General features: G+C 39.4%; 1 protein-coding gene across 4 annotated transcripts in view; it reads right to left on the bottom strand.

The window, feature by feature from the left end:
• The window catches only part of LOC124720168 (CARD- and ANK-domain containing inflammasome adapter protein-like), a 551,179-nt gene that overhangs the window by 29,948 nt on the left and 494,041 nt on the right, over nt 1–27,190 (bottom strand). For all 4 annotated transcript variants that reach the window (XM_047245490.1, XM_047245486.1, XM_047245488.1 and 1 more), the window contains exons 2-3: nt 24,451–25,048; nt 16,388–16,564 (exon numbers count right to left, since the gene is read on the bottom strand). In XM_047245490.1, the coding sequence (XP_047101446.1) occupies nt 16,388–16,564; nt 24,451–25,037 (764 nt within the window). In that variant the 5' untranslated portion in view covers nt 25,038–25,048. The remainder of the gene's footprint in view (nt 1–16,387; nt 16,565–24,450; nt 25,049–27,190) is intronic.

Raw genomic sequence — 27,190 nt, 5'->3', positions numbered from 1 at the left:
TGGTGTCGGTATGGATTGAAATCTGTGAGTCTCAGTGACCACAGATGGAGCACCATCAATGCAAGGCCATCGGAGAGGACTCATAGCACGGATGCGCCAAAAGCTAGGGCGCACAAATGGGACGTATGAAATTCACTGCATTCTGCATCGAGAGGCACTTTGTGCAAAATCAGTAACGTTAGCAAACGTCATGCAAATTATTGTGCATACTATAAACTACCTGAAGACACATGGGCATAAGCATCGCCAGTTTCGGCGGTTCTTGGAGGAATTAGGAGCGGAGTACGGCGACATAGCTTACTATACTGAAGTAGGCTGGATCAGTTGAGGTAAAATGCTGAAAATATTTTTTGATTTACGTTTGGTCATAGTAACATTCTTACATGAGAAGGGAAAAAGTGGACCTATGTTGGAAGACCCTTGTTGGATATCAGACCTTGCATTTCTTGTGGACATTACGTCTCACATGAACAGCCTGAACATCAGTTTGCAAGGTGAAAATAATTTCTGACACGTTGGAAAAAGTAAATGCCTTTGAAAGGAAGCTTGCGCTTTGGGAGCGCCAGCTAATGACAGAAAACACTGCACATTTCCCGACTCTTGGACCGGTCCATGAAAGTGCTAGATTTCAAGAATACATATCAATAATTGTAAAAATTAAGGAACAATTTCGAGCACAATTTGCAGATGATACGAGTTTGTCTCCTGCCATTGGCCTCTTTGCTCAACCGTTCTCGTGGTCAGTTGAAGATGCTCCGAATGTTCTACAGAGGGAACTGATCGACCTACAGTGCAATACAAGACTGAAGGACAAGTTCTTTGAAGTGGGAAGTTCAAAAGAATTCTACGAAAATTTTTCACAACAAGAATTTCCACGCCTGCACAAAGATGCCGCGAGACTTATGTCCATGTTTGGGTTGACATATGTTTGTGAAAGGTTTTTCTGGGTGATGAAAATGAATAAATCAAGGTTTCTGTCAAGCATAAGTTATGAAAATCTACACAACTGCTTGCGTTCGTCAATGAGCTAATCCTTTACGCCCGATATTAACTATATCATTCCTCATGACCAGTGATAAACGTGTTTGGATTTATTCCTTTCATAATTAAAAATTATTGTTTACTAACTGTGCATTATTGCATCATTCTGCTCCATGGTACACTATTATCAGGAAAATTGCTCATTAAACCGATTGTTCCAATGTATACTTACATTTAGGGTTTTTTTAATGTGTGAAGGGCTACGCTCAGCTAAAGTCGATAAACAATAACCTTCATCTAATTGTCTGTTATTATGCAGATTTTAGACGGAACTGATAATAGTATTGAAATAGCAGGTGATCGAGAGGTCTGCGGTTATCATTCTGTTCAGAGGTCAGTGAGACAGAAATTAGGTGGGTGTAACTGAGGGCACCGAGAATTAGTTATAGGAAACCTTGCATTAGTTTAATGTTATTTGAAATCATGAATAAGGTTCGCTGGAAGTCACTGACTGCTCTCTTTCTTAAATACTAGATCAAAAACATTACACGTATTTGCGTGCCGTCAGTCAAGCTGCCTTAATAAAAACCCACGGTTGTTAACTGTATTACTTGTCTTACTGGGTTAAACTGGTAACGTAAAAGTAGACGTCTCAATGAGTAGACTGTGACGGTATTTTAAATGTTTTAATATGCAAAATACCTCCCCATGGTTGGCTTGCATGCTGTGGAAAGAGCACTAGAATGCACTGGTACAGAGTACCCCAGCAAGTGGATAAAGCGACATCTGTGCATAGAAACGTGCACTATATGAACGCTGGCAGCTGCGGCATGCACGCTGTGACCCGGAAGTTGCACATGTGCAGGAGCACCGCATGCGTGCAGAATTTCTGGCCGGCTCTGAGAAAGCGGAATTTATTACTATCTTAGAAAGCAACAGTAGATCATTTTCGGCTAACCCGGACTGGCTCAAAATTTTGGATACTGTATTGCAACTCTAGATCCATTCTTTGTGGAACCGTATTCGGTACCTTTTTCTAAAAACCAGGCCGTACAGAATGAAACAGATAAGATTATGGAATGAGGAGTGATATAACACAGTAACAGCGAATATATCAGTCCACTTATCATTGTAAACAAGGATGGAAGAGTACATGTGGCCATTGATGCACAAACTCTAAACAAAGTAAAAAGAGAGGTGCACAGGCCAGAAAATCTGGACAAAATGTTGCAAAAATTTCATAATGAGGTATTTAACCAGTTTCCACATGACTGCTGGCTATTGGCAAATCCCATTAAGTCTAGAATTGCATGAATATAAAGCAATCCTGTTTACTGGGAAATGTTATCGATACAAAGTAGTTCCATTTGGACTGAATACCTCTCTGGCAGTGTTTATTAGAGCTCTGGACTTTGTGTTAGGAGAGGAGTTGAGTTCCAGGTTAACTATCTATGTAGATGATTTATTTATCTACAATGAAAACTGGCAAAAAAAGCTCCAAATTGTTGCTCTTCAAGCAGGAGGCATCACTTTAAAATTATAGAAATGTGAACTTGTAAAATTAGAAATTAAATTCTTGAGCCATGTAATTACTACTACCAGCATTAATAAGGACCTGGAGAAAGCTACGTGCCTTAGAAAAATTTCCCCCACCAAAAAATAGGAAACAGGTGTAAGCCTTTTTAGGTTGGTGTGGATTTTACAGAAAATTTGTTAAGGGGAAACCCTTCAACAATCCACACTTGAACAATCTATAAAAAGATTTAGTGCTTTTGTTTGGACAGATCAGAGTCGGTAGGATTGTGAATCTTTAAAGATTAAACTTTGACATGATAATGTTTTACATCACCCAGTACTGTCAGAGACTTTCAATATGAATACTGACAGTAGCACCTATGGGATTGGTATTGAAATTTTCCAGGAGATAAATGGTACAGGAAATTTAGCACATAGAACTATAGCTTTTGCCAGCACGGCATTGACAGGAAACAAAAGGAACCATACCATATCAGAGGAGATAGCCTTGGCCATATTATGGGATCTAAAGAAATTTATAGGTTGGTGGGGTTTTACGATCTTCACACATTGACCACAAAGCTCAAACATTCCTTAAAGGTTGTTGCCTTCTAAATGGCAGGCTAACCCAATGGGCTTAATACCTGGAACAATTTCATTATGAAATCTGCTATGTAAAGGGTACAAAAAATTATGTGGCAATGAATTGTCCCAATGGTACTGATGTACCCAAGGAATGCAATGGAGATGGAACTTTCCAAATTAATTACATGAAGAAGATCAGGCAAAAATGAATCTGAACAGATTTGCAAAACCATGCGATATCATCAAAATGAGCAACCAAATTGGAAATCTGTATAAGTAAATTTTGATTTTTAAAAGTATCTTGTATAAGAGGAAAGGCTTCATTACTGAAGAATGGATGGTGTGTTGGCCTACCCAATTTGATACAGATGTCAGATTATTTTCACTAGCATTGGGCCAAAGGAGTGTCTAGATAAATTGGCTAGTGTTATAGTGATTGCCAATAGTACGAGTCGAAAGGTAACTGAACGTATTAGGTCTTGTGACATCTGCCAGATAGCTAAGGTAACCAATAGAACTAATCAAGGCCCAATGCAGAACACGTTACCTAAAGATACCATGGATTTACTGTCTGTGGACCTGTATGGACCCCTCCCCACAACTTCTGGTAATTGTAAATGTATTTTAGTGATTTCGGAAGTATTTTCTACATTTATAAAATTGTATCTCCTGAAAAAGGTGACAGCAATGTCAGTATTCGATAGGATGATTCAGTATTTGAGAACCATTGGAAAACCCAGTGCAGTACTGCCCAATAATGGCCCCAATTTAATTTCAAAACCTGGAAAGATGGAATGGAGCACAATGGTGTAGAAACTAAATATATTAATGAAGACGTTGCCTCATGGGTTTACTGAGTTCACACCTGGGGAAATTCTGCTCAGTACTAAGAGCAAATGTTTAAATGAGGAAAAACTAGAGTTCCCACCGTTTACAGATTTGGGATTAGCCCAGAAGAAAGAATTGGTAAAAGAAAAAACAAAGCCGAAACGAGATCTAAAACGAGCAACCTGAAGTTTTCCATGTTCAAAATTGGAGACTATGTTCTTCTGAAGACCCATGAATAATCAGGTGAACTTAACCACGAAATTTCTAAATTTATGTATATATAATGGGCCATTCACAGTACAAGACACACCTCACAACAATGCCTACTATTTAATCTACCCAGAGTCGAAGAAGCTCCTTGATGTCCATAATGTAGTGGATCTCAAACTGTATGTACCTAGGAATGAATAAATGAAGAAATCATACCAGACTAAAAATGTGTATTATGCTGTAGATGAAATGTATCTATCTTATGAAGCTACCATACTGTATTTAACTGTAATTTATGTTCCTATAAAAATGTTGTTACCTATGTAAAATTGCTGTTACTATCTTAGAAGTTTCAGATTCTAAAACCTGTTGTAAAATATGTAAAACCCTGTACTGAAAGGGCTACAAGCAAATGTTGCCAAACTGAAAAGAAATGTGGAATGCCTTAAATACAGAATGGGCAGCATAGAAGACTTGCCAAAGTGGGGAAAAAAAACTGTTTATAATAGACTGCCAAAACCCAAAATGGGCAGCCAATTGATTAATGTGATATGTAATTTGTTAATGTTGTCAAATGCAGTGCAAGATGCCATTGCAGGTAGCAAAATCATTTTATTTTCATATCTGTTAGTGTTGTATGTGTTTTGCTACAGTTTTCAAAGAGGGACTGTGTTTCAAATAAAGGCAGAAAGAAAAGAATAGTAGGTTCAGTTTAAATATGTTTGTTTATGTAAATATCAAAGAATGGACTACTATTATTAGAATCAGCATTGATAGTTTCCTCCTTCGTAAATTCAAAATCATGCTATAGGATGTGTTGCATGTACAATGTCAAATTGCTTGTGATATTTGTAGGGGGTATACTTTTATGTGTATACCTACATTTCTCAATGCTTACAAAATGCTACTCAATATTCTTGGCAATACAGATAAATTTTGCTTACTACTCAACTTACTGTTTCACAAAATGAGAGATGTGACAGGTGTAAATAATTGAATAATGTTGCTTATGTCTTGTTTTGGTAATTACGTGTATAGAGTGTATAGTGTTTTAATGTGTTTTGCAATGTATTCTTTTCATGCTCAACTCTGGATGAAGTGATTATTATTTTCGACTGCTTGGCACCATTAAGGTGTTATTGATGTTTGCGTAGCAGGAATCTTCAGTGAACCATGGGGCATATGTAACATCCATTTTTGACCTACTTTGTATTGATATTTCTATTTGTAGAGTTGCTTATGTAGAGTGCTGTATCTGTCATATGCAGAGTGTTTTACCTGTCACGGAAATTCTTAGACAATGTATACATATTTCAGTTATGTGAACTTTTTGAACAATGTTCAATTTATGCTTATGAATGAAAATAACTCCCGGAATGATTATTATATAATGTACTGTAAATGACTTGGTCCATAGTTAGGGAATGCAGGGTTGAATGTAAAAAATGTGGGGAATCCCTGCAGCTACAGAAGTAGCCTGGCAGAATGGAAAAGGTGTCGTTCACGCAAGCGGCAACTCGTCCCTTGCGACGGCTAAGGAGTCTGGCTTGAGCAGTGCTGTGGTTAATATCTCGCTAGCAGTAGCAGAACATTGTAGTTCATATTTTTGGAGTATTGAGGCAGAGGAACTTAAAGAGTGTTACATATGGACCTCAGATGCTGCATTTGGTGATACCATGTATAAAGGCATTGTTTTTGGCCCTGCAAAAATATAATTCAGAAGGTCTATAACAGGGCGGGGCCAACAGTACTGCGATGACTACATCGCTGCCATGTTAACAGCCACTGCAAATCATGCCACCAGTGGCAGTGCCACCAGCCTTCCAGCAAAATGTTTATATTTGGCACTCTGTAAATGGACCAGGTATCTGTGAAATTTGGTTGATTTTAATAATAATCACGGTATTGCTAAAAGCTCTATCTTGCACCTGTGATTATCCCAAATCACAAACCTCACCAGGAATCCTATCCTAGTGAATTTAATTCCGAGTGAGCTAATTAATTATGAAAAGACTATTCAGCAGCCGTAAAAATAGTTGTGATTGCTTTCTAATGTGTGGAGTTATTGTGTTTCAAGTTCAGTTTAATAATTTGAGAAATACACCACTTCCAGTGCATTTTTAAATTGATTTGCATTACTTTTCTTAAATACTTTGCCTTACTTAAAAGCTGTCCAAAAATAGTAAAGTTGTTAGTTAAAAGAATAATAATAATAATAATAATAATAATAATAATAATAATAATAATAATAATAATAATACTAATTAGAAGTGAAAAAGATTATTAATTGTTGCATTTATGCACTTTGATCAGAATTACAAAGTTTTATTACTGTTCATTCCATGAGAAGGTGTTTGAACTTGAATTTAATGGTGTTGGCATTTGCCCACCCAACTATATTTTGAGAAGGTTAAAAGACTACTTTTCAAAGCACATTTGTTATTTGAAGAGTTATAGTTTGTTGTGCTTCGCTTAATGAATAATTATTGATGAGAATACTCACCATTTTCCATACACACTTGTGAAGATTTGTTAATGAGCATGGCTGTTCAAACCATGAAACTTTGAGGCCCTCATGTACTGAACTAGTTAGTTAATGAAGCAAAGCAAAGGTACCTCCACAGCCAGTGTAGTTAGATTTGCATTCTGTTTAATTGCTTCAAACGTTGCCCAATAAAGAAATATTTACTGCATTAGCTACTCAAATGTAAGCTGGGTAACGTAAAGGTATAGAGACCGTGTACTAGCAATGATGTTATATGGTAGGATCATAATAGACCTCCTGATTTAAATCAATCATTTCATGCTTTGCCCTGTTTAGTATTGCTATTAGTATCATGTGTGTTGGTGACTGGTTCTATTAACTGCTGCATCTAGTTCATTCAAGGCAGGGCTTAACTTTTAAACTTTTAGGTGCCGTAAGGCGCCCCCTTCTATCACTCCCCACACTGACCACGGAGAGAGACTTGTGATAAGACTTACAATGAGAAATTCTTTCTTAAATACAGTTCTGAAATTCAGGTTTTTAAACCATAATATCTTATAATCAAAAACATAACACCACAAGGTTCCACCACCTGCCGTACCAGTGTCACTTTGCTCCATAGTTCTGCTTCACACGTATTGGCACCAAGTCATACTCACGACATCACGTTTTCAAATGCTGCCAGCCACAACGTTCAAACAGTTTCTTTGCAGCTGCTCTATGAACGTGTGTTCAGTATTCATCAACAAGGCATTTAGCAGTTAATGACTAAGATATTCCTGCTCCATCTGGGTCTAGTACAATTTCGATTTCCCACGTCTTCACGCAATGTTAATTCTGTGAGCATTTTGTACCATAGCAGCTGATCGTTGCGTCGCGCCTGAGTTGATAACAATGAAAGATAAAGTTAAAACATTCCCCCCTCCCACTTCCTCACCCTGAGGCTGCCGTAATCTTTCTCCTCTCCTCTCCTCTCCTCTCGTCTCCTCTCCTCCCCACATGTTACACTGCCATGGGAAAAGACTATATGTAATGTTCTTCAGTCAGATTTTGTCATTTGAAACTTTCATGATAGTGAGTGAAAAAGAAATCACAAGTTTTATTTATACAGGTAATAAATAAATTCCCTTCTGAATGTAAAATGTAACTAATAGACTAAAAATATCTATGACTTAACTTTTACACTCGTAAAAAATTTAGTTGTTCCTATGTTACTAGCCAAAGAGAAAGGTCTTTACCATTTAATTAACATGAGACCCTATGTGTAAAAATTGAACTGAAAAAAACACTATTGTTCCCAGAATGAGATTCCCACTCTGCGGCGGAGTGTGCGCTGATATGAAACTTCCTGGCAGATTAAAACTGTGTGCCGGACCGAGACTCGAACTCGGGACCTTTGCTTTTTGTGGGCAAGTGTTCTTTATGTTATAATAATCAGGAAATGATAAACTCGTCATAGAGATGGCAGATTTGTTCTTTTCCATAAGCCCATAGTGTCTTAACTGAGAAAAACATACTTCATGGGTAGCCACTGCAAACTGAATATTTATTTATTAAACCACAAAAAATCAAAAGGGACCTGTTATTATAAATGTTAACACATTTGCTGCAATCTGACCGAAAAATGTTTTACATGTAGAATACATCTTGTAGGAAAAGCAATCAATGCATTTGGCATTGGGAGAGAATTATTACAAAAATAAACATGCACTTATATTAAAATCAGCTTCACAGTGAAGTCGACCATTTCAGTCAAAGTCGCACTTATAACAATCATCCATCTTTGGCGAATATTTTACAAAAATGTCAAAGCTTCTTGAGTTCCATTATAGCTCTGTTAAAATTACTTTTTCATTTCCAATAACATACTGTGTATATAAAAAAATTAGTTTGTACGTTAAACCATTATTTAAACAATTTTACTTCAGCGGGCTGCACGAAGATGTTATACTGTTTCAAACAGCAGTTGAAAACTTCAAGAATCCCACATCTCAGTAGATTTTTAGCTCGATTTGCCGTTCAACAATTAAACCGCTAATGACCAATAAACTGAATCGGTGGGATTGAGTATCGATCTGTTAACTCATATATGATAAAATTACAAATGATTCCAAATCAAGAATATCACATTAATAATAAATTGTACCGAGCGTTAATTTTGAGATTACAGTTTTGTAGTTTGAAATATGAATTTAATTTCCCTTCACTCATAAAATAACAAGTCCTGTCAACATGCAGTATATATCTTTGACCTAAGGGTATACAACTTTGTTTAAATATTTCCCTTTAAATTTTATTACACTTTCAACATAGTGTATTAACTTAAAATGACAAACATCTGTTATCCTGACAAAAGTCAGTGGCATATGAGGAGTCAGTTTATACAGAATATACATTGTGTATTTATTGTTAAAAAGTACCTTTTTAGGATGTATTATTAACTGAACTCATAGTTTTAACTAAGTTCATACTCAGTGGCTCAAATAAAGGAAGAAAAAGTAAGCATTGTGAAATTATTTTAAACACAATCAATGGAGATGGATTACGAAAAACATTTCCATAATACAGAATTATCCTCATTATCCACTTTATCACTTCGTGCTTTTGACTGTGTAGCAAGTGCAGAATGATATCCCTTCACCATCCAAGACGCCCATTTTCATATCTAGCTACAGGTGGTCCCAGAAGTCTGATGCGTAATGAACTACAAACAGTGCAGATGTAGAGTGACGATCTCAGTGGTGTCATAATTAAGTTCATTGCAGAAATGCCACGTTCACACTCTGCAATCGACACTGCAATGCTGTTTATTATTGATACAACATTTTTGAACATTGGTGGCTGTACAAGAACAGTTGGCACTTCTCCACTTAGTAGTGGTTTCAGACCCTGTTTGTACTCCCTGAAGTCCTTCATTATTTCAGAGGGCTATTAATCTTAAATCTTTCACACATTCGAAAAATCTCATTTTCTCCATAAGTGATCGATATGTTTTTAGGCCACAATTTCAGGTGAATGGCCTTCATGTAGTTCATATCATCATCGTAGCTTTCAAATGCATTCACTGTTGATAGCAACCTGGATCACAAATTATTTGCCAAGCTGCGATTAAACTGTTCATCAGGAATCTTAGAAATAATTGTTCTTTGAGAAAGTTTAACACAGTGAAAGTTCATATTTTCCAGTGCAATGTTAGCTACATTTGCATGTTGTCCCATTGCATCAAACAGACTTTCAAACATTTTTAATAAAAGTGTAATGTCGTCGTGAGCTTGAGCAAGGTTAACACTTGATCTTTGAAGCTGTAGGGATAGATCGGCCAACTCTTCTAAGGCATCAGAGATTACAGCTAGGTTGGAGACGAAAGTTGTAGATGACAATGTATTACAAAGCCCTTTGTAAGAAGACCGTTGTTTTGAGTCTCGTTTCGTGTCCTCTGATACTTCTAAAAAATGACTGTACAGAGCCCTGCAATCTTTCCACACAGCTTTTACTGCCAATAAACTGGAGGCCACCCAACGAGTGTCAAAACACATGACCAATTTTTAAATTCCTAGCTCCAAACCTTTAGCAGCAACTGCCAACTCACTGCTGTTTTTCGGGGAGCAGCTGAAGATATTGCTAACTTTATCCATGAATATTTTAAAGTGATTAATTCCCACCACTTCTTCTATCGTGTCATGCATGGTGAGTTCTGAATGATGATTCAAACAATGCCAGATGAATAAGTTTGGAAACATCAGCTTTACAAGGTCAGACTTTTTTCCTAACACGACAGAAGCTCCATCGCAAGTCAAAGCGATTAAATGGTCTTTCAAAAACTCACAGCCTAGTCCTAGTGATTCTAACTGCTTTAAAAGTTCTTTCAAGATATCAGATGCTGTTGTGTCATTTAGCTCAAAAAGTCGCAAAGAAATTGTCATGGCGTTTTCCCTTTTAACAATGTTCTGAACTAGACAATCAAAGCTTTTTTGTGTGAAAGTGAAGTGGCTTTATCCAAAAGAAGTGAAAATTTGGAGTCACTTTTTATTAAATTATTTATTAGATCTGATGTCATCTGGTCAGAAATATGAATCACTATATTAGATCAAGCAACATTTGAACATAGTATTCGGCCCATATCCAAACCAATTTTAATTTGGAGATCAATTTCTGTCTGAAACTCATTAAACAGTCTATTTAACTTTGCTTGCTTATAAGCTGTCCAAAAATACGCTCAGTAACAACTTCTTGTTCCTTTACTGTGGAAGCGACGGAGTTCTGAATGTGATATTTTTCTGCGTAGTCTGGATTTTGTTTGCTAAACCGTGAGCTTCAAATGTGCAGTGATCAAACAGTTTTTTCCTAAGAGACGTTATTTGATCATGTCCCACATGAGCTTACAGTTCCTAAAAGCCATTGCTCACTCAGTTTTAACCGTTTTGTTTTTTCAGCACCTAGTGTAGATACACTTCTACAAACTTGGCCTTTTTTTAATAATCAACCACGGGTTTTTAGCTTTATAATCTGTACATTGTTCGACAGACCGACAATCTGGCTTTTCATCATCATTACAATTATCAATACAGTCTGTAGATGTTTTGTCTGTATCCATATCCACCAACTTATAGAAATTTTCATTTTGCAACAATGACATAGGAGAAGGATTGTCTGCTTTGTTGTTTGCATCTTCTTCTCCAGCCACAGCTGACGTCATGGATTCTACATCTAAACTGTGGTTTTCATTGCCCTCACTAACGTTTTGTCTTTTAGGTTTAAAGAAGTCACTAATTTTTGTAGAGATATACATTACTATTAAACTCTCCTGTCCACTGAGTCACAATGTGTAAATAAACACTACGAACAAACCAAAACAATGCTGTCGGTTCTGAGCAGAACAACTGCACTGCAAGCGATTGACGTACAGAGAGTGATTGAGTAATATTGTTGAACGTGAATTCCTGAAGTGCCTGTTGGATTGTTTGTTGGCTTCTCTGTGAGGCAGCGATGGCTAACAAGCTAAACTGATTCAAATTGAAAAAGCCATAGACACGACCTGTCTGAATCGTGGACTAAAAAGACTGAATTCACATAGACATACAGACAGGCAACTGTAATGCGAGAACCACTTATGGGATTTACTTGTTTCTTTCTTTAACTCACAGATATATTCATTTACTATCTATTATTATATATTTAGCTACTTTAGGTAGCACAAGAAATAAGCTGTGGCTATAATTGTAAGTCAAGTCGCAAGAAACTGGGCTGCCGTCGTGCTCCTTACACTATTAGAGCAAAATCATTTGATTTTTTAATGAATTGTAGACCTCAAAAAGAACCACAAAAAGTCAGCAAGAGTATATGTTTGTCTTTCACAGTTGAGTCACACTCAATTTTTCTGCTTTGTGGGTGTTTAAACAGCTGACTTCAGAAGACAAAAATCATCATTATTCTTCAACCTTAATCTTTTATTTAGGTACATCTTTTTGAGCTCTACAGTTTGGTACTACATAACGTGATATAGTTCTTATGGATTATGTAATGTATTTCAAGAGAGCATGCTGGCAGAAAACATTTTTACTTCACATAGCTGATGACATTTAAACGGCTGAACAGACTTTCAGAAATATAGCTAAGAACCGTCCCCATTAAACCAGCTTTCTAATAAAAAAACGGCTTTAAAATTGGAACTTTCGTTTGAGGACTATGTTGGGGCAGACAGACAGACTTAAGGGTCAAACATATACATGTCCGTTCTGCATTGGGAGTTCAAATTTGCCCCCTGTGGGAGCTCCCCTCTACTGTATAGCGTCAACCATGTTCTAACGAGGGTGCGGGCAGATAAAGACAAAGGTCAAGAGTGCCGTGGGCAAAGGGACATATCGGGTCGCAAGGCTGCCAACTTTTAGTCATGTTTGCTCCATTCGCACATATGATTTTTAGCTGTGACGTAAATTACAACATGGAATAAAATGATTTCGTGAAAGCACATTATAAAGACGTTCACATTCAAACATGGCTTACATTATTTCTCATTAACACACATAACATGAGATGTTGCCTTGCTACTACATTGCCGAGGTTGTTGGCAGTCGTATACAAAAGGCAATATGCACCAATCACAACTTTAGAATGATACTCCAATTATCTTGGGTATACTGTACGTGCGTACACACACACACACACACACACACACACACACACACACACACACTGTCTCTCTCTCTCTCTCTCTCTCTCTCTCTCTCTCTCTCTCTCTCTCTCTCTCTCTCTCTCTCTCTCTCTCTCTACCTCCTGCCCGTCACATCATGTTGGCGAGCCATTGTCATGTTCACTTGTGCTGGTGCAGCAGAAAATTACGGTTACGGTTTGATTTAATACACATGTACTACTTCAAATCTCCGGTACTGTACTGTTAAAAAAAGGGGGGGGGGGGGGGGGGGGAGAAAAGAGAGAATTAGAAGAAAGGGAGTTTCTGGGAGGTGCCAGAATGCATTGTGGCCAAAATTAAGCCCTGATTCAAGGTACATGTTGTTGTTAGGCATATGCTACAGTTTGCAATCTTATTGGCCATTTGTTTGACCTCCAAATTAGTATTACATTTATCTGCAAGGTTACGTTGCTCTGGTGTAATGTGAACAGATATAATGAAACAGGTGTGTGTGTGTGTGTGTGTGTGTGTGTGTGTGTGTGTGTGTGTGTGTGTGTCAAGGAAGGTTAGGTTAGCCTTAGCACTGCCTTCTGCTTTATTACATTGTTTGACAAGAATTCCTAATTAGGCTGGCGACTGATATTAATACATAACTAATATGTAATTAATAAGACTTGCTTTTGTGCTGGAGAACATCTGTTCCTCACACAAATGTTAAGTGTTGGTTATACTCTGCTGGAGTGTTTTGGAAACGAATCCCAGTCTGTTTGTCCTGTTCCCATTAGGTTATATTGTGGTCACAACTTTCTCAAAAATTCCTCACAGCGGTTTAAGGTTAGCACTGATTGCCTTTTATGGTTGGCCACATTACCGCTAAAAGCAGTCCCTTTGGAGGGGCCCTCCTGCACAATTCCACCACATGTGGGTGGCTGACTTTCTGCAAGGCTGTGCCCTGTATTCTGTGACATTTGTATGGCTGCTTCGGTATCTTGGCATTTTCAGCTCTTCAGGAGGAAGGCAGAGCTTTAGTTGGTAAAGACATTTCCAGCTGGAGTACATCACAACCAGACACACACTCTGGAATCAGGTATTGAATTGTAAGGTGTATCCAGCAACAGATGTGCACTCGGAGCACAATTCAGGTATGATAATGAGTGAACTAAATTTTAAGAGAACTGTTATGAGAATTCAGTGTGTAAATAAATAGGATAGCGAAGTACCCAGGAATGGAATGGGAATTTTAACTTCTACGAGGCTCTAGACAACGTGATAATGAACGGCAATCAAGCGAGTATCCACATTTGTCTGCATAATCCGTGAGACAGGAGTCATAGCAACAGAATGCCAGAGAAACACCATCCAGATACTACAGAAGCAACCAAGCACTTGTAAGTGCAATAGCTAAACAGCTCATGAATAGAGCTTTTTGAAAAAATAACAACAACATGAAGAAGAATGGAACACAAAGGTGATTATCTGTTTGAGGAAGATAAATTTGGAGTAAAGGATCCAGGGATAGTGGAAGGAATGTGTAAGAAAAATCAAGGCATCTTTATTGGATTTGAAGATCTTTACATGACATTTGACAGCATGAAATAATGAAAGTGTGTGAAATTTTTTTAAAAGGTACATATAAGATATATTGAACAGCAGGTAACATAGAATATGTACAATAATCAACAAGAATTGGTATTCTGAATTAAAGATTGTTAAAGATAAGGATGCAGGTAATCTCCACACACGTTCAGATGAACACTAAAGAATCATTGGTGGAACTGAAGAAACTTATAGCAATTTAATTAAAACTTAAGTTGAAAAGGATATCATTGATAAAATTCACTGGTGATATTTCTGTGTTCACCGAAAGTCAGACTGAATCACCAGAATTGGTGAATGTAATAAACAGTTGAATGAGTGCCAAATCAGGATTAATGAATGGAAGAAAGAGGAAAGTATTGGGGTGTGGCAGAAGTAACATTGGTGGCAAAGTTTACAGAATTAAGGACCACACAGTAGACCACTTGTACAGACTCTGGTACATGTGATGCTAATTTACACTGAGGGTCAAAGCACGGTTGTTATAAGGAATAATGTAGCATGGAAAAACAGGAGATTCCCCGCAAAACAAAGTTACTAATATCAGAGATATGCCTTAATTTGTGTTAGACATACCTGAATGTATGCTTGGAGCAGAGTACTGCATAAAAATTAATCATGGATTATGGAAAAAACAAGAGGGGAATCGGAGCATTGTAAATGCGGTGCTATTGACGGATGTTTAAACTAGGTGAACTCGTAACAGAAGAACTATCGAACATCTCTGCAGAATAGGTGAGGATAGTGTGATATGTGAAAAACTGTGACAAGTACAAGGGTCAGCAGAGTAAGTTATATTTGAAGGCATCAGGGAATAACCACTGTGGAACTAGAGGTGGTTGCTGAGGTTAAAAACTGTAGGGAAAGACAGAGATAGGAATGCATGTCATAAATAATTGTGGACTCTGGGAGCTCATGGCACTGCAAATCTGCTGCTCAGATAGACAGACACATTGTCAACAGAAGGCAGAGTTTCCCCTTTGCATGTCTGTGGTTACCGAGACTGGCTGTTACAGCAGACTACAGTGGGGCAACCAAGGTGGTGCACACCCTGGCAAGCTGAGGCTCTGCTGGCGTTTGCTTCTGTTTGGTGATTGCCGAGTATATTTCTTGTTACTAACAGAAACTATAGCAAATTATTGGGTTCTTTCTCCTCTCTCATTCCTGACAAACACCAAAAATGGTCTCATAAATGTGTGTGTATGTGTGACCTCTGCTAGACCATTCCAATACATCTAAAGTAATAGACATTTATCTCATCTGACAGTGTTACACATTCAGTGCACTCATACTCTCCCCATCACTAAATTTTCTGGGCATGACATTGTCTGAATTATTGAAACTTCCTGGCAGATTAAAACTGTGTGCCGGACCGAGACTCGAACTCGGGACCTTTGCCTTTCGCGGGCAAGTGCTCTACCAATTGAGCTACCCAAGCACGACTCTCATTCTGGAAACATCCCCCAGGCTGTGGCTAAGCCGTGTCTCCGCAATATCCTTTCTTTCAGGAGTGCTAGTTCTGCAAGGTTTGCAGGAGAGCTTCTGTAATGTTTGGAGGGTACGAGCCGAGGTACTGGCAAAAGTAAAGTTGTGAGGACTGGGCTTGACTCGTGCTTGGGTAGCTCAGTTGGTAGAGCACTTGCCCACGAAAGGAAAAGGTCCCGAGTTCGAATCTCGGTCCAGCAGACAGTTTTAATGTGCCAGGAAGTTTCATATCAGCGCACACTCCGCTGCAGAGTGAAAATCTCAGTCTGAATTATTGTTGGCATTTGTTTGCTGGTCTTTATGAATAAGACACTGAACTGTTGACAAGAACTATTTTTCCTACCAACCTATTCTTAACTAACCTCTCTTCCATGGTACTATGATCTAGTCGTGGGGATACCACCTCTGATTGTATGTTTTGATTTTATTCCCAGTTCACTTTGCTGACCCTCATTAAGTCTAGACTGAGCATTTACACTTTGCTTTTCAGTATTTATATCTTATCTACCATATAATGTTGTGTGCACGCGCGCGTGCGTGTGTGTGCGCGTGTGTGTTTTGAGGGAACTCACCGCATTTGAGAGACAGTGGCCTCATCAGGAGGAGGAGTCGTGGGCCGCGCAGCAGCAGGTGTCTGGCGAGGTGCGCTGGCAGAGGTGGCGGTGGCAGCGGTGGTGGTGGTGGTGGTTCTGGTTGTGGTTGTGGTGCTGGTGGTAGTGGTGGTCCTCAGCTCTGTAACGACTGGTGCACTGCACATACAGAGAGGCAGGGTGTGAGCTGGCTAGGCGTGTCCTCGTGGGGATGTGGAGGTGGCTCACTATGGCCAGCACTGCTGAGGGACCATCCACACAGGGGATAGGGCTCCAGTTAATACAAATGAATTACCAGTAAGCTAATAACAATCAGTTGTACCATCCGAGCTTTCCACGGCAGTCGCTCAACCCCGTACAACAGGTAGTTCAAATCTAAGTGCAGCCAGAAGGTACATACAACGGCCAATACTTGCACAAAACATAATTACAGAATTACTGGACAGGTTAGCTCAGGTGCTGTCGCCATCAAAACTATCCAAACGGCCTGAATTCCACTCCACCTAAATTGTATGATGATGATGAAGTCCCATATTCCTTGACAGAGTGTAGTGGAAAGACGAATGCACCCACATAATGTTACTGTCTTGCAGTTCCTCTGATCTCTTTTCGATATGGGCATTTCACTCTACAAAATGATTACTACAAGACCCCACTTGAAGCAACTGATTTGTAACACTGAGTCCACAATCAGACTAATATCACGATAATGTGAATATCGAAACCTGTTATAATTAGATGGCAGCTTGTAAACTCAAGTTTATTGCAATAAATGACTTTTTGGAAACTAAGTTTCAACTTGAAATTAAGTGACGAAAACATTTGTATTAAGACTACCATCCAGGATTCCAACTGAGCACCTATTGTCTCTGTTAACTAAGTACGAAAGATCTTAAATATCATTTCAGCCACAGGTAAGCATGTGTGTATGTGTGCATGTTGGAATGTTGAAATGGCTTCGCATTGTGTTCGATGATTCAAACCTAGCAACTAATAGGATTGTTAACTAAGTGCAGTAATACATTACATATCCAAATATAGCAATATGAGAATCTGAACTGTCGAGAAAAAGTATTTTGTTCCTTTACTGGGATCTGAATCCACCACCTCCCGTTGTTTTCTAACCACAAATACATGTTAAACATCTGCTTAGTTTAGCTGTAGCAGGATGTGCCCATATATGAACTGGAAATAACCTAACGGAACATTCTGTGTGGGGTGGGAATCTATCCCTGCATGCTGCATGCACCATCGTTGTTGACTGCACACAAGATAATGTTGATTATCGAATTCTTTTTCGCCACTTGCTACGAGGTACATGTTTTAACTTTTCAAGCAATCATTTAAAGTTTTGTGTGACAGACTTGAAATCGACACCAGCTGTCATAGTTGACAAGACATGCAGAGGCGATAAAAATCAAAATTGCTTTTCTCTTCTGGTTTTATGTGCATGACACAATGAAAATCTTTGCAGACAACCATGAATACAATGGATGCTAATAACTATGGACACATCCGTGGGAAGAACTTCGTAACACAAAAGAGCTTCATTACACCAGATGTGTACTGTTACATTCTGTGGACTCACATTAGCCTTTGATTTTAAGTTTTTTGTCAGGACCAAACATTTTTGTTTTATGAAGGTGGAGCCAAATAGTTCAAATGTCCATCCAACCATCCTGTTTTAAGTTTTCCTTTATTTTCTTAAACTAAGCAATGCAAATACTGTGACCATTCCTTTGAAATGGCACTATCTATTTCCTTTCTAACATTTCAGAGCTGTAGATTCTATTTTGTCTCTAATGGTCTTGCAGTCGATGGGATGTTTGACAATTTCTTCTTTCTTTCTTCCTCAACATTTCCTATGAATTAAAGTGCCGCATGATGGCTAATTGGTCACATTTCATGACATTTGGCAGTGATCGATTGAGCCATACTGGTAAACCACCACATCAAAACAAACCAACTGCAAATGAAAAAATTATTTCCTGACGTAATTTCTTTGACACACTTACCACATACACACACACACACAATAATACAACAAAACAAACACATTTCCAGAATACAAAAGGACTCACAAGCTGAAAACTTACACACACACACACACACACACACACACACACACACACACACACACACACACACACTGACAACACCACACAGAAAAGAACCAGCTGGTACACCATAACCTACACACAAACTAACACACGTAAGCAGAGCCAAAATAAAAAAAAAATACCACACCATAACACACACACACACACACACACACACACACACACACACACACACACACAAACGCATGCACGCACAAATGCGTACACAAACAGATCACAGATACTTCAATAATTACACTTGAAAGTTTCGCAATAACATTCGATATTTGGCAAAAACATTTGACAGTCGGCAACAGAAACCAAAACATTGCATTGCAACAATCTTTCAGTTCATAGTGCTGTGGAATGTGGGAAAAACTGCAAATTGGCATTTATAAGAAGAACACCAAAAATGCAATGGGAGTGTAATATGTAAGAAATTGTCCACACAACCTGTAAGTACAGTTCAAAACATTACTACTTAATAGGAAATACCAACCACCAGAACTGTTTATAACCTATAGGCACAGTGACAAAAATGTAAATTAAATAGCTAGCATATGTACATATTCCAGGCCACTGATAATGCCTTGCAGAAAATAAACTCTAAACGCGTATGGCACTAAAATTGTGTTTTATTCAGTTGCTGTCAGCTGGTCCATAAGTAAAAATTATGAATATACTGAGATGCACAAAATACTTCATGCAGCATTTTCGAAGGTTTAAACAACAATCCTTATGACCTTCAAGTGTACAATATTCAATAAGTCACTCCAAGAATATTTTATAGCTACAAATAAAAAATTATGATTGATAAATATACTTATTCCAACCTGCATGACAACACGTCAGACAAAAGTCTATGATATTATGCATGAATCTACTTGTTTCAATTAAATTATGGATGGTCCTTTTAGGCTACATGCATCAATGTAGTATGCTACATGAGGAAAAATGATGGACTTTCTTACGCACTTGCACAGTACATTTTTAGGCCCCCTTTTTCCACATGGAATTTATATGGAGGGATTATCTGTGCTACATAAGCTACATTTACTGAAGACAAGCCTCATCTTTGCCAAGATTGACGGTGTTAATAATAACAGAAGAAATTATAATAATGAATGATCTCTTCAAAAAACTATTATAGTGGATAAACATGGCTGCTTAGTAGCTTAATACCACTTTAAAGTAAAAAATAAATTCCTTCTGAAATTATAATAAAGGGAAGCCACTTCAAGAATAACAATGGACGCATTCTCAAACAACAGTCACTGCCTATGATTGACTTCCTTATATATCAAATGACCTCTCTTCTTTTAGTAAAATTATAAGCCTCTATCACAATAATAAAGAGCTAGAAAATAATTAACGTTCCTTGACACAATGGCACACTACTGCAGTTATAAATGTGACAATGGAGAACATTCTGGAAGTTTGATTGATACTTGTCGCTGAGTTTATTTTGTACGATCTAATGTTGGTGTAACCTAAACTCTTACAAGATCACAGCAGCTCAGGTGGGAGAAAACACTTCCTGCAGAAATTTCTGTAGCCTACAATAATGCCAGTAGTGCAGCTGACAATTATGCTATTTTATTTCAGTGATTACAAAAACAACTCTAAAGTACATATTAGGTAGCTGAGGCAACTAGTGGCCATTGATATGGATTAACAAGGAAAAGAATGTTTTGTAAAGGCTGTAATGAACCTCAGGGAAACGGAACGCTCATCCAGTGACGAGCATCCTTCGTTAACAGCAAAACAGTGGCACTGCATTGAAAGTAGTTTGGTGGTCTGTTAAAATTGCTCTGGCTTCATTTGCTTAAGCTCTATATTCGAGTCACTGGTCAGCCAAACACTTGACTAGTATTAACAGACCCTCTTTGCCTCCGGTGACTTCTGTTTAACAACGTAAGGTTCCTTCCTAATCTACAATAAAGCAGACGCTCCTTCACTACCTGCTGGAGGAGAGTCGGTGTATGTTGGGCCATGACAGAGGCAGACGTCCAGCTAGTGGAAGCTCACCATTAACCTTTCTTGCACCAGAAATTTTATTTCATCCCTGAAACAAGTGTCATGTAAAGTCACAGCACACTTATTTGAACTTGCAATGTTGAAAATGTTGGTGCTGAACTGGGAATCTAACTTGGATATCTCTTTCTGCCATCTTTAACACTTTTCGGACAATACAGTTCCATCGTTTTGTTGAGTCCCCAACATTCCACAGTTTTCCAGGTTTCAATGAAAGGGGAAGGTCTGGTTTTAAATACTGGTTGGGTACAAAAATTTTCGCTGTGTGATTTCAAGTTGTAGCATTCGCACTGCAAATAACATGTGGAAAGCAATTACGATTTTTAGCATTTGTGCATGCTAACATCAACAATAACAATTGGTGCCAATTTTGACTATGAAACAGGCAGAGAACGTTTTATCCTATCATTTCAGATTTATAAATTCCACTCCTAGTGGCTGGTGGAAAAGTATTTGACAGGTGCGTAGCCAGTGGTGATAGCACATACAGGGTTAAGAGTCCCAGTCAGCACAGAACTTTTCCTCGCATAATTTCTAGTTCAGACATGAGCATATCTCACTGGTGGTGAAATGAACTGACATTGTGTATCTATATGTGGCTAGAAAACAACATGATATATGCTGGGTTCGAAATGCAGCAGGGGAATACTTTGTTGTATAATCATTTCAGTTTCATCATCCCTCTAGCGGTGAAAAATTTTGATACATAAAATTATAACAGTTTATTGTGCTTCATTCACAATCCCTGCCCAAAACAAAACTTTATGCCCCATCATATCAAGTTTGAAAAAGTGCATATGATGTCACATGCAGTTAAAATGATAGTTAAGATCTGTAGTGACCGGATTGGAGTCCTGGATCGCAGTCCAATACAAAAGCATGTAGTTTGAAGCTGAATCTTGCTTTTTGAAATCTCATTTATTGTAATTCACTTCAGTTTACAAGCACTGAGGACCATCATCTCTGGTAAAGGGTTTTCTGATATTTACATTACTGTGGTATTGGTTTTCATATGGACGATAATAGACGAAGTGCAAGAAAGTTGTGCGCCTGCATACAAACCAGGTGGAACGCAGTTCAGGAAATTTGGCTGCTTCTGAGCATGGTAACACACGCATATAAATTCGACAGGCACGACACTCGTCTGATTGTCAAACATTTCGTATTGTAATTAATGTGATACTTTGATCATCAGACATCGTTCAAAGCCTGTCTTAAAACTGGTCTTTGAAAGGTACAGCTAATGAAATGGTTGACAGCGTGTTTCAAATTGAGCTGGAGAAGGAAATCAGTACAGCGGGCAGTAAGGCACGGTGAAACTCGTGATTTGACAACAGAAAGAGGCTGTGGGTGTGGAACAGTTACATGTCATAACAGTATTACCACATTCATCTCAATTTCATTAATTAAATACGGTTGACAGGAATTTAAGTATTTTTCAAGTGAGCATCCTCACAGTGTAAGCACACATGAAACCATGGGGTAGTTAAAGTAAGCTGTGTCATTCCCCAGTGATGGAAAAACACACACTAATGTGTGTGTGTGTGTGTGGGGGGGGGGGGGGGGGGGGTGATGAGCAATGTTTGTGATTGATGATGTAAGTTGTGCTGTAAACTTGCTACTGAAATAAAATTAAGTTTGTCCTCCACAAACAGTAGGTATGAATGGTAAATTCCGTGAGAATCGGAAGTCTATCTAGAAGGGCTGGCATGGGTACAAGAGAGAGTAGGATGAACATGGGATAGTGAGACATCCTCCCCAAAAAATGGGAAAACACTGTATCACTTCACTGTGTGAAGTGGTCACTGTATGAAGTAAAAAATAATTCTGCTTACATGTGGTTTTATACGTCTTATTTTAATTATTAAAATCATATGTACCTGTGGTGTATAAAATTTGTGTGTAATACTATGTATAATTTTGAGAGGGTGGGGGGGGGGGGGGGGGGGGAGATGTCAAGTGGAATCAGTGAAAGACAGAGGCAGTTCCAGAACCAAACATTGTATATCTGTCTGTAACTGACACCCAATAGTGTGGGAAGTATGAGGCAGTGAACTAGGTGAAGATCACGACAAGGATCTATTATACATCATCAAGAGAATTTTTAAAATGTACACAAAGATAACTGTTAGTAAAAAGATTCCCGTTAACAAAAATTTTTTCAAACATAAGAGTTTGAGTCATTTCCCACAGCGTGCATAACGAGTTTGGAATAATGTAATGTTTTACATTTTTTTCAAGAATGTAAATAACAATTGTAATATGTTTATTGCTTGAACAATGAATTTTGAAGTTAATCTTTATAGAATACAAGAGAAAGACACTGAATGATTTACAACACTGGCTCTATGTTCATTACAATTGGTTCAGGGAATGCACAGTGTCATCTCGAACACAAGATTTCCAATATGTCAAATAGCACATAAAATACTACATAAGTATTAAAATCTAAATGAAAAATAAATGATTATTTATCAGTGTTAGTGGCTATTAGACTTGTATGAACATATGTAACTAAGATGGTGCAGAAAAATGGTAACTCTGGTCGCACAGACACTTTAAGCATCACAGACTATCAGAGGTGGAACAGCAACAACAATGGATGGGATAGATAATGTCATAAGGTGTGCCACAGGAGAATGGAAGCCTGTAGTGTTCACTGGGTGGCTATAGTAAAGCCATAGATCCACTGAAACACACACACACACACACACACACACACACACACACACACACACACACACACACACAGGGGTGGACACCTGTTCGTCAAATACACAGTAAGGCACGGTATTCTGTGTGTCACAGAAGGGAACGTATCCAAGCACTGCGTGAGCTTTATGTAATGCTGAGTACAGAGGCGAACAAAATGAGGTGGGAAGATTTAATTTTATGGGACCAGCTGGAACTGCTGGTAGGTCTGGCCTGTGATGCTGCGAGGTGGTCTCAGTCTGCAAGAGGTGTGAGCAGCCAGACACTGGAGCACCGATGCTTACTTCACCTGGTTTTCTGAACATCTTCCATACAAGCCCTCCCAGCAGAGCATTCTTTTATATTATGTGCCTTTAGAGCAATTAACATCTTCCGTGTACTGTCTGGATTTGGAGAGAACTAAGAATTATCTTGGAATAGTTACTGGCATATGGCTTGCACGTGGAAAGAAAGTGACAGACAACTACGTAACAGCCAAAGCTGTAATACTAAGGTGTGAATAACGATTACTCGGATAGTCTCCTTTACTACACAAAGAAAATTCCACAGGTCAACATCAGCAATATAAAATTGTAGATAAGTTGCCGCCCTCCTCTAATCATTCTGCAGTACACTACCTTGCTCGAGGTGTCGGCTGTAAGTGACTTACTTGGTCATCATCTTCATGCAGTGTGGCACTATTCAAAGGTGTCTCATTGTCATCAGCCACAGAACCAATGGACAACTTTAGAGACCACTTCATGGGAACAGGGCTACAGCAACCCGTACAGGCTGCCGGTTGCAAACTACACCCGTCACTGTGTCTGAGCCTATGCTGGGCAATACAGCTTCGTGTCCACAGCAGTCTGCCTCATGCTCTATTCACACAGCGAGTGTACCCTCTGTCATGACAGTTGATGCTAAAACCTAAACAACCACTTTCTGTATACATGTAGTTTAATATAATGCCCACAAACTGGCTCTTTGATGCCTTTTGTTAGCTAACATACCTGGTAATGAACACTGTTCAGTTTAGGGGTTCGCTGAAACTGCTACACGAGGGTAATGACAGCATTGTGAGCTATCGTGAAATGACTGTCTATGATGGTGTATTTTACAGCAGACACACATCTACGAAAATTCAGTGGGAAAAATTACACAGTTGGAAATACACACACCTAGAACCGAGAGACACTAATCAGTGGGTTGTCTCACACTTACCTGGTTTGTGGTGGTGGATCGTACAGCAACCGGCTCACTTCGATCAAGTCTTCCGGCTGCTTCCGCATGGCATCTGCCCAACCCTGAGTGGCCATCACCTCGTGGGTACGTGCCTTAATAAATTCGATGGCGGCTCGCCTGAGGTCACTGCAGGAGTGGCGGACTGCGAGTACGGCTGCGGCCGCCGCGGTCTCCACGGTCAGCTGAGCGGCCACCTGCCGCTCGCACTCCGCCTTCAGCCGCGACGCCCCGTACTTATCTGCTGCAGCCAGCAGCTGGGGGGCCGTGCCGGGCAGCTGGGGGGCCGTGCCGGGCAGCTGGGGGGCCCGCTGGGTGTACAGGTAGGAGACCAGCTGCCTCAGCACCGGGCCCCCGATGTCGGCAATCCTCACCACGCCAGTGCTCGCCTCGAGGGTGTCGTGGGCGAACATGGCCGCGAACACAGGGCTCCTGTCCGCCAGGACGGCCCTGTGCACCACCAGCCGAGTCTCACCTGCCTCGAGTATCACCATGGCGTCGTCCCCGGCGTCCAACAGGTCCCCCAGGTCCACAGCCACCGTCTCTGTGATGTCCTTAACTGCTTCCATTGCGGACGATTCTGAAACACGGCAACACGGAGCAGCCCTTTCAGCATACAGGTGACTGACAATACTTCTACGAGTGACAGCCACATCTGTCTCCAGCGACAGTTGATAAATACAGGGTGAGTCACCTAACGTTACCGCTGGATATATTTCGTAAACCACATCAAGTACTGACGAATCAATTCCACAGACCGAACGTGAGGAGAGGGGCTAGTGTAATTGATTACTACAAACCATACAAAAACGCACGGAAGTATGCTTTTTAACACAAACCTACGTTTTTTTTAAAAATGGAACCCCGTTAGTTTTGTTAGCACATTTGAACATACAAACAAATATGTAATCAGTGCCGTTTGTTGCATTCTAAAATGTTAATTACATCCGGAGATATTGTAACCTAAACTTGACGCTTGAATACCACTCCTCTGTTGTTCAATCGTCTGTATCGGAGAGCACCGAATTACGTAGGGATCCAAAGGGAACAGTGATGGACCATAGGTACAGAAGAGACTGGAACAGCACATTACGTCCACACACTGACACCTTTTTATTGGTCTTTTTCACTGACACACATGTACATTACCATGAGGGGTGAGGTACACGTACACACGTGGTTTCCGTTTTCAATTGCGGAGTGGAATAGTGTGTCCCGACATGTCAGGCCAATAGATGTTCAATGTGGTGGCCATCATTTGCTGCACACAATTGCAATCTCTGGCGTAATGAATGTCGTACACGCCGCATTACACCTGGTGTAATGTCGCCGCAGGCTGCCACAATACGTTGTTTCATATCCTCTGGGTTGTAGGCACATCACGGTACACATTCTCCTTTAACGTATCCTTCAGAAAGAAGTCCAGAAATGTAAGATCAGGAGAACGGGCTGGCCAATTTATGCGTCCTCCACGTCCTATGAAACGCCCGTCGAACATCCTGTCAAGGGCCAGCCTAGTGTTAATTGCAGAATGTGCAGGTGCACCATCATGCTGATACCACATACGTCGACGCGTTTCCAGTGGGGACATTTTCGAGGAACGTTGGCAGATCATTCTGTAGAAACGCGATGTATGTTGCAGCTGTTTGGGCCCCTGCAATGAAGTGGGGACAATGTTTCAAGCGTCAACTTTAGGTTACAATATCTCCGTATGTAATTAACATTTTACAATGCAACAAACGGCACTGATTACGTATTTGTTTATATGTTCAGATGTGCTAACAAAACTAACGGGGTTCCATTAAAAAAAACAACGTAGGATTGTGTTAAAAAACATACTTCCGTGCATTTTTGTATGGTTTGTATTAAACAATTACACTAGCCCCTCTCCTCACGTTCGGTGTGTGGAATCGGTTCGTCAGTATTTGATGTGGTTTACGAAATATATCCAGCGGTAACGTTAGGTGACTCACCGTGTACAGTCCATCCTTAGTCGGTTCCAGCAGTATCACACCCTTTCTGTCCGACTAATGCCATTGGTGAATAACAGCAGATCTTTAATAATACAATTTTCAAGCTTTACCTTTTCTTTCAGCATATTTCATTTGGAGAACAAGCTCCAGAAGCGGCAAGGACATTATTTCCATCTTTTTTTCTACAGTGCAATGTTATTTGGTATGGAAATGGTTTGAAATAGACGTCTACCAAAATACTAAATAGGCTGTACAGAACTATAGTATTACTCTATTCAACGAGATGTTCTCTTTACTTCTGTTATTCAAGAAAACAACACTGTTTTATGACCTGAATCTGTATTATTCGTCATTTAACAAGCAGTCATGCGTGTACCCTTGCAGGAGTTGCTTCACACAGGGGATGAAGCCCGTGCGTCGGGAGACTGACGTGCGTTCACAGTGAAAGGTCGTGAAGTGGGTTCAGCCGAGTATGTAGTTCAAATTGTCATCCACCAGGGTACAGTAGCGGACAGACACATTCAAGAAACAGTGAATTGTACTGTTTATTTCTTGAAGGATTTTTCTTTTATGGTTGTACAGTTTTTTGTATGTTTTTAGTAGTGTGGATGATGTGTGAATGTGGTCTAAAGTAAATATGTAGATCACTGTTATAGTGACAAACGCCGTACGAAGTAACGTGAGAAATTTTTAATACACTGTGAATTAAGACGACGGGGAATTTTGTATTATAGTGTGTCAAGTAACTT

This window comes from Schistocerca piceifrons, chromosome 11 (assembly GCF_021461385.2).
Source record: "Schistocerca piceifrons isolate TAMUIC-IGC-003096 chromosome 11, iqSchPice1.1, whole genome shotgun sequence".
Classification (NCBI taxonomy): domain Eukaryota; kingdom Metazoa; phylum Arthropoda; class Insecta; order Orthoptera; family Acrididae; genus Schistocerca; species Schistocerca piceifrons.
This window is presented reverse-complemented; position numbering and strand designations above follow the sequence as displayed.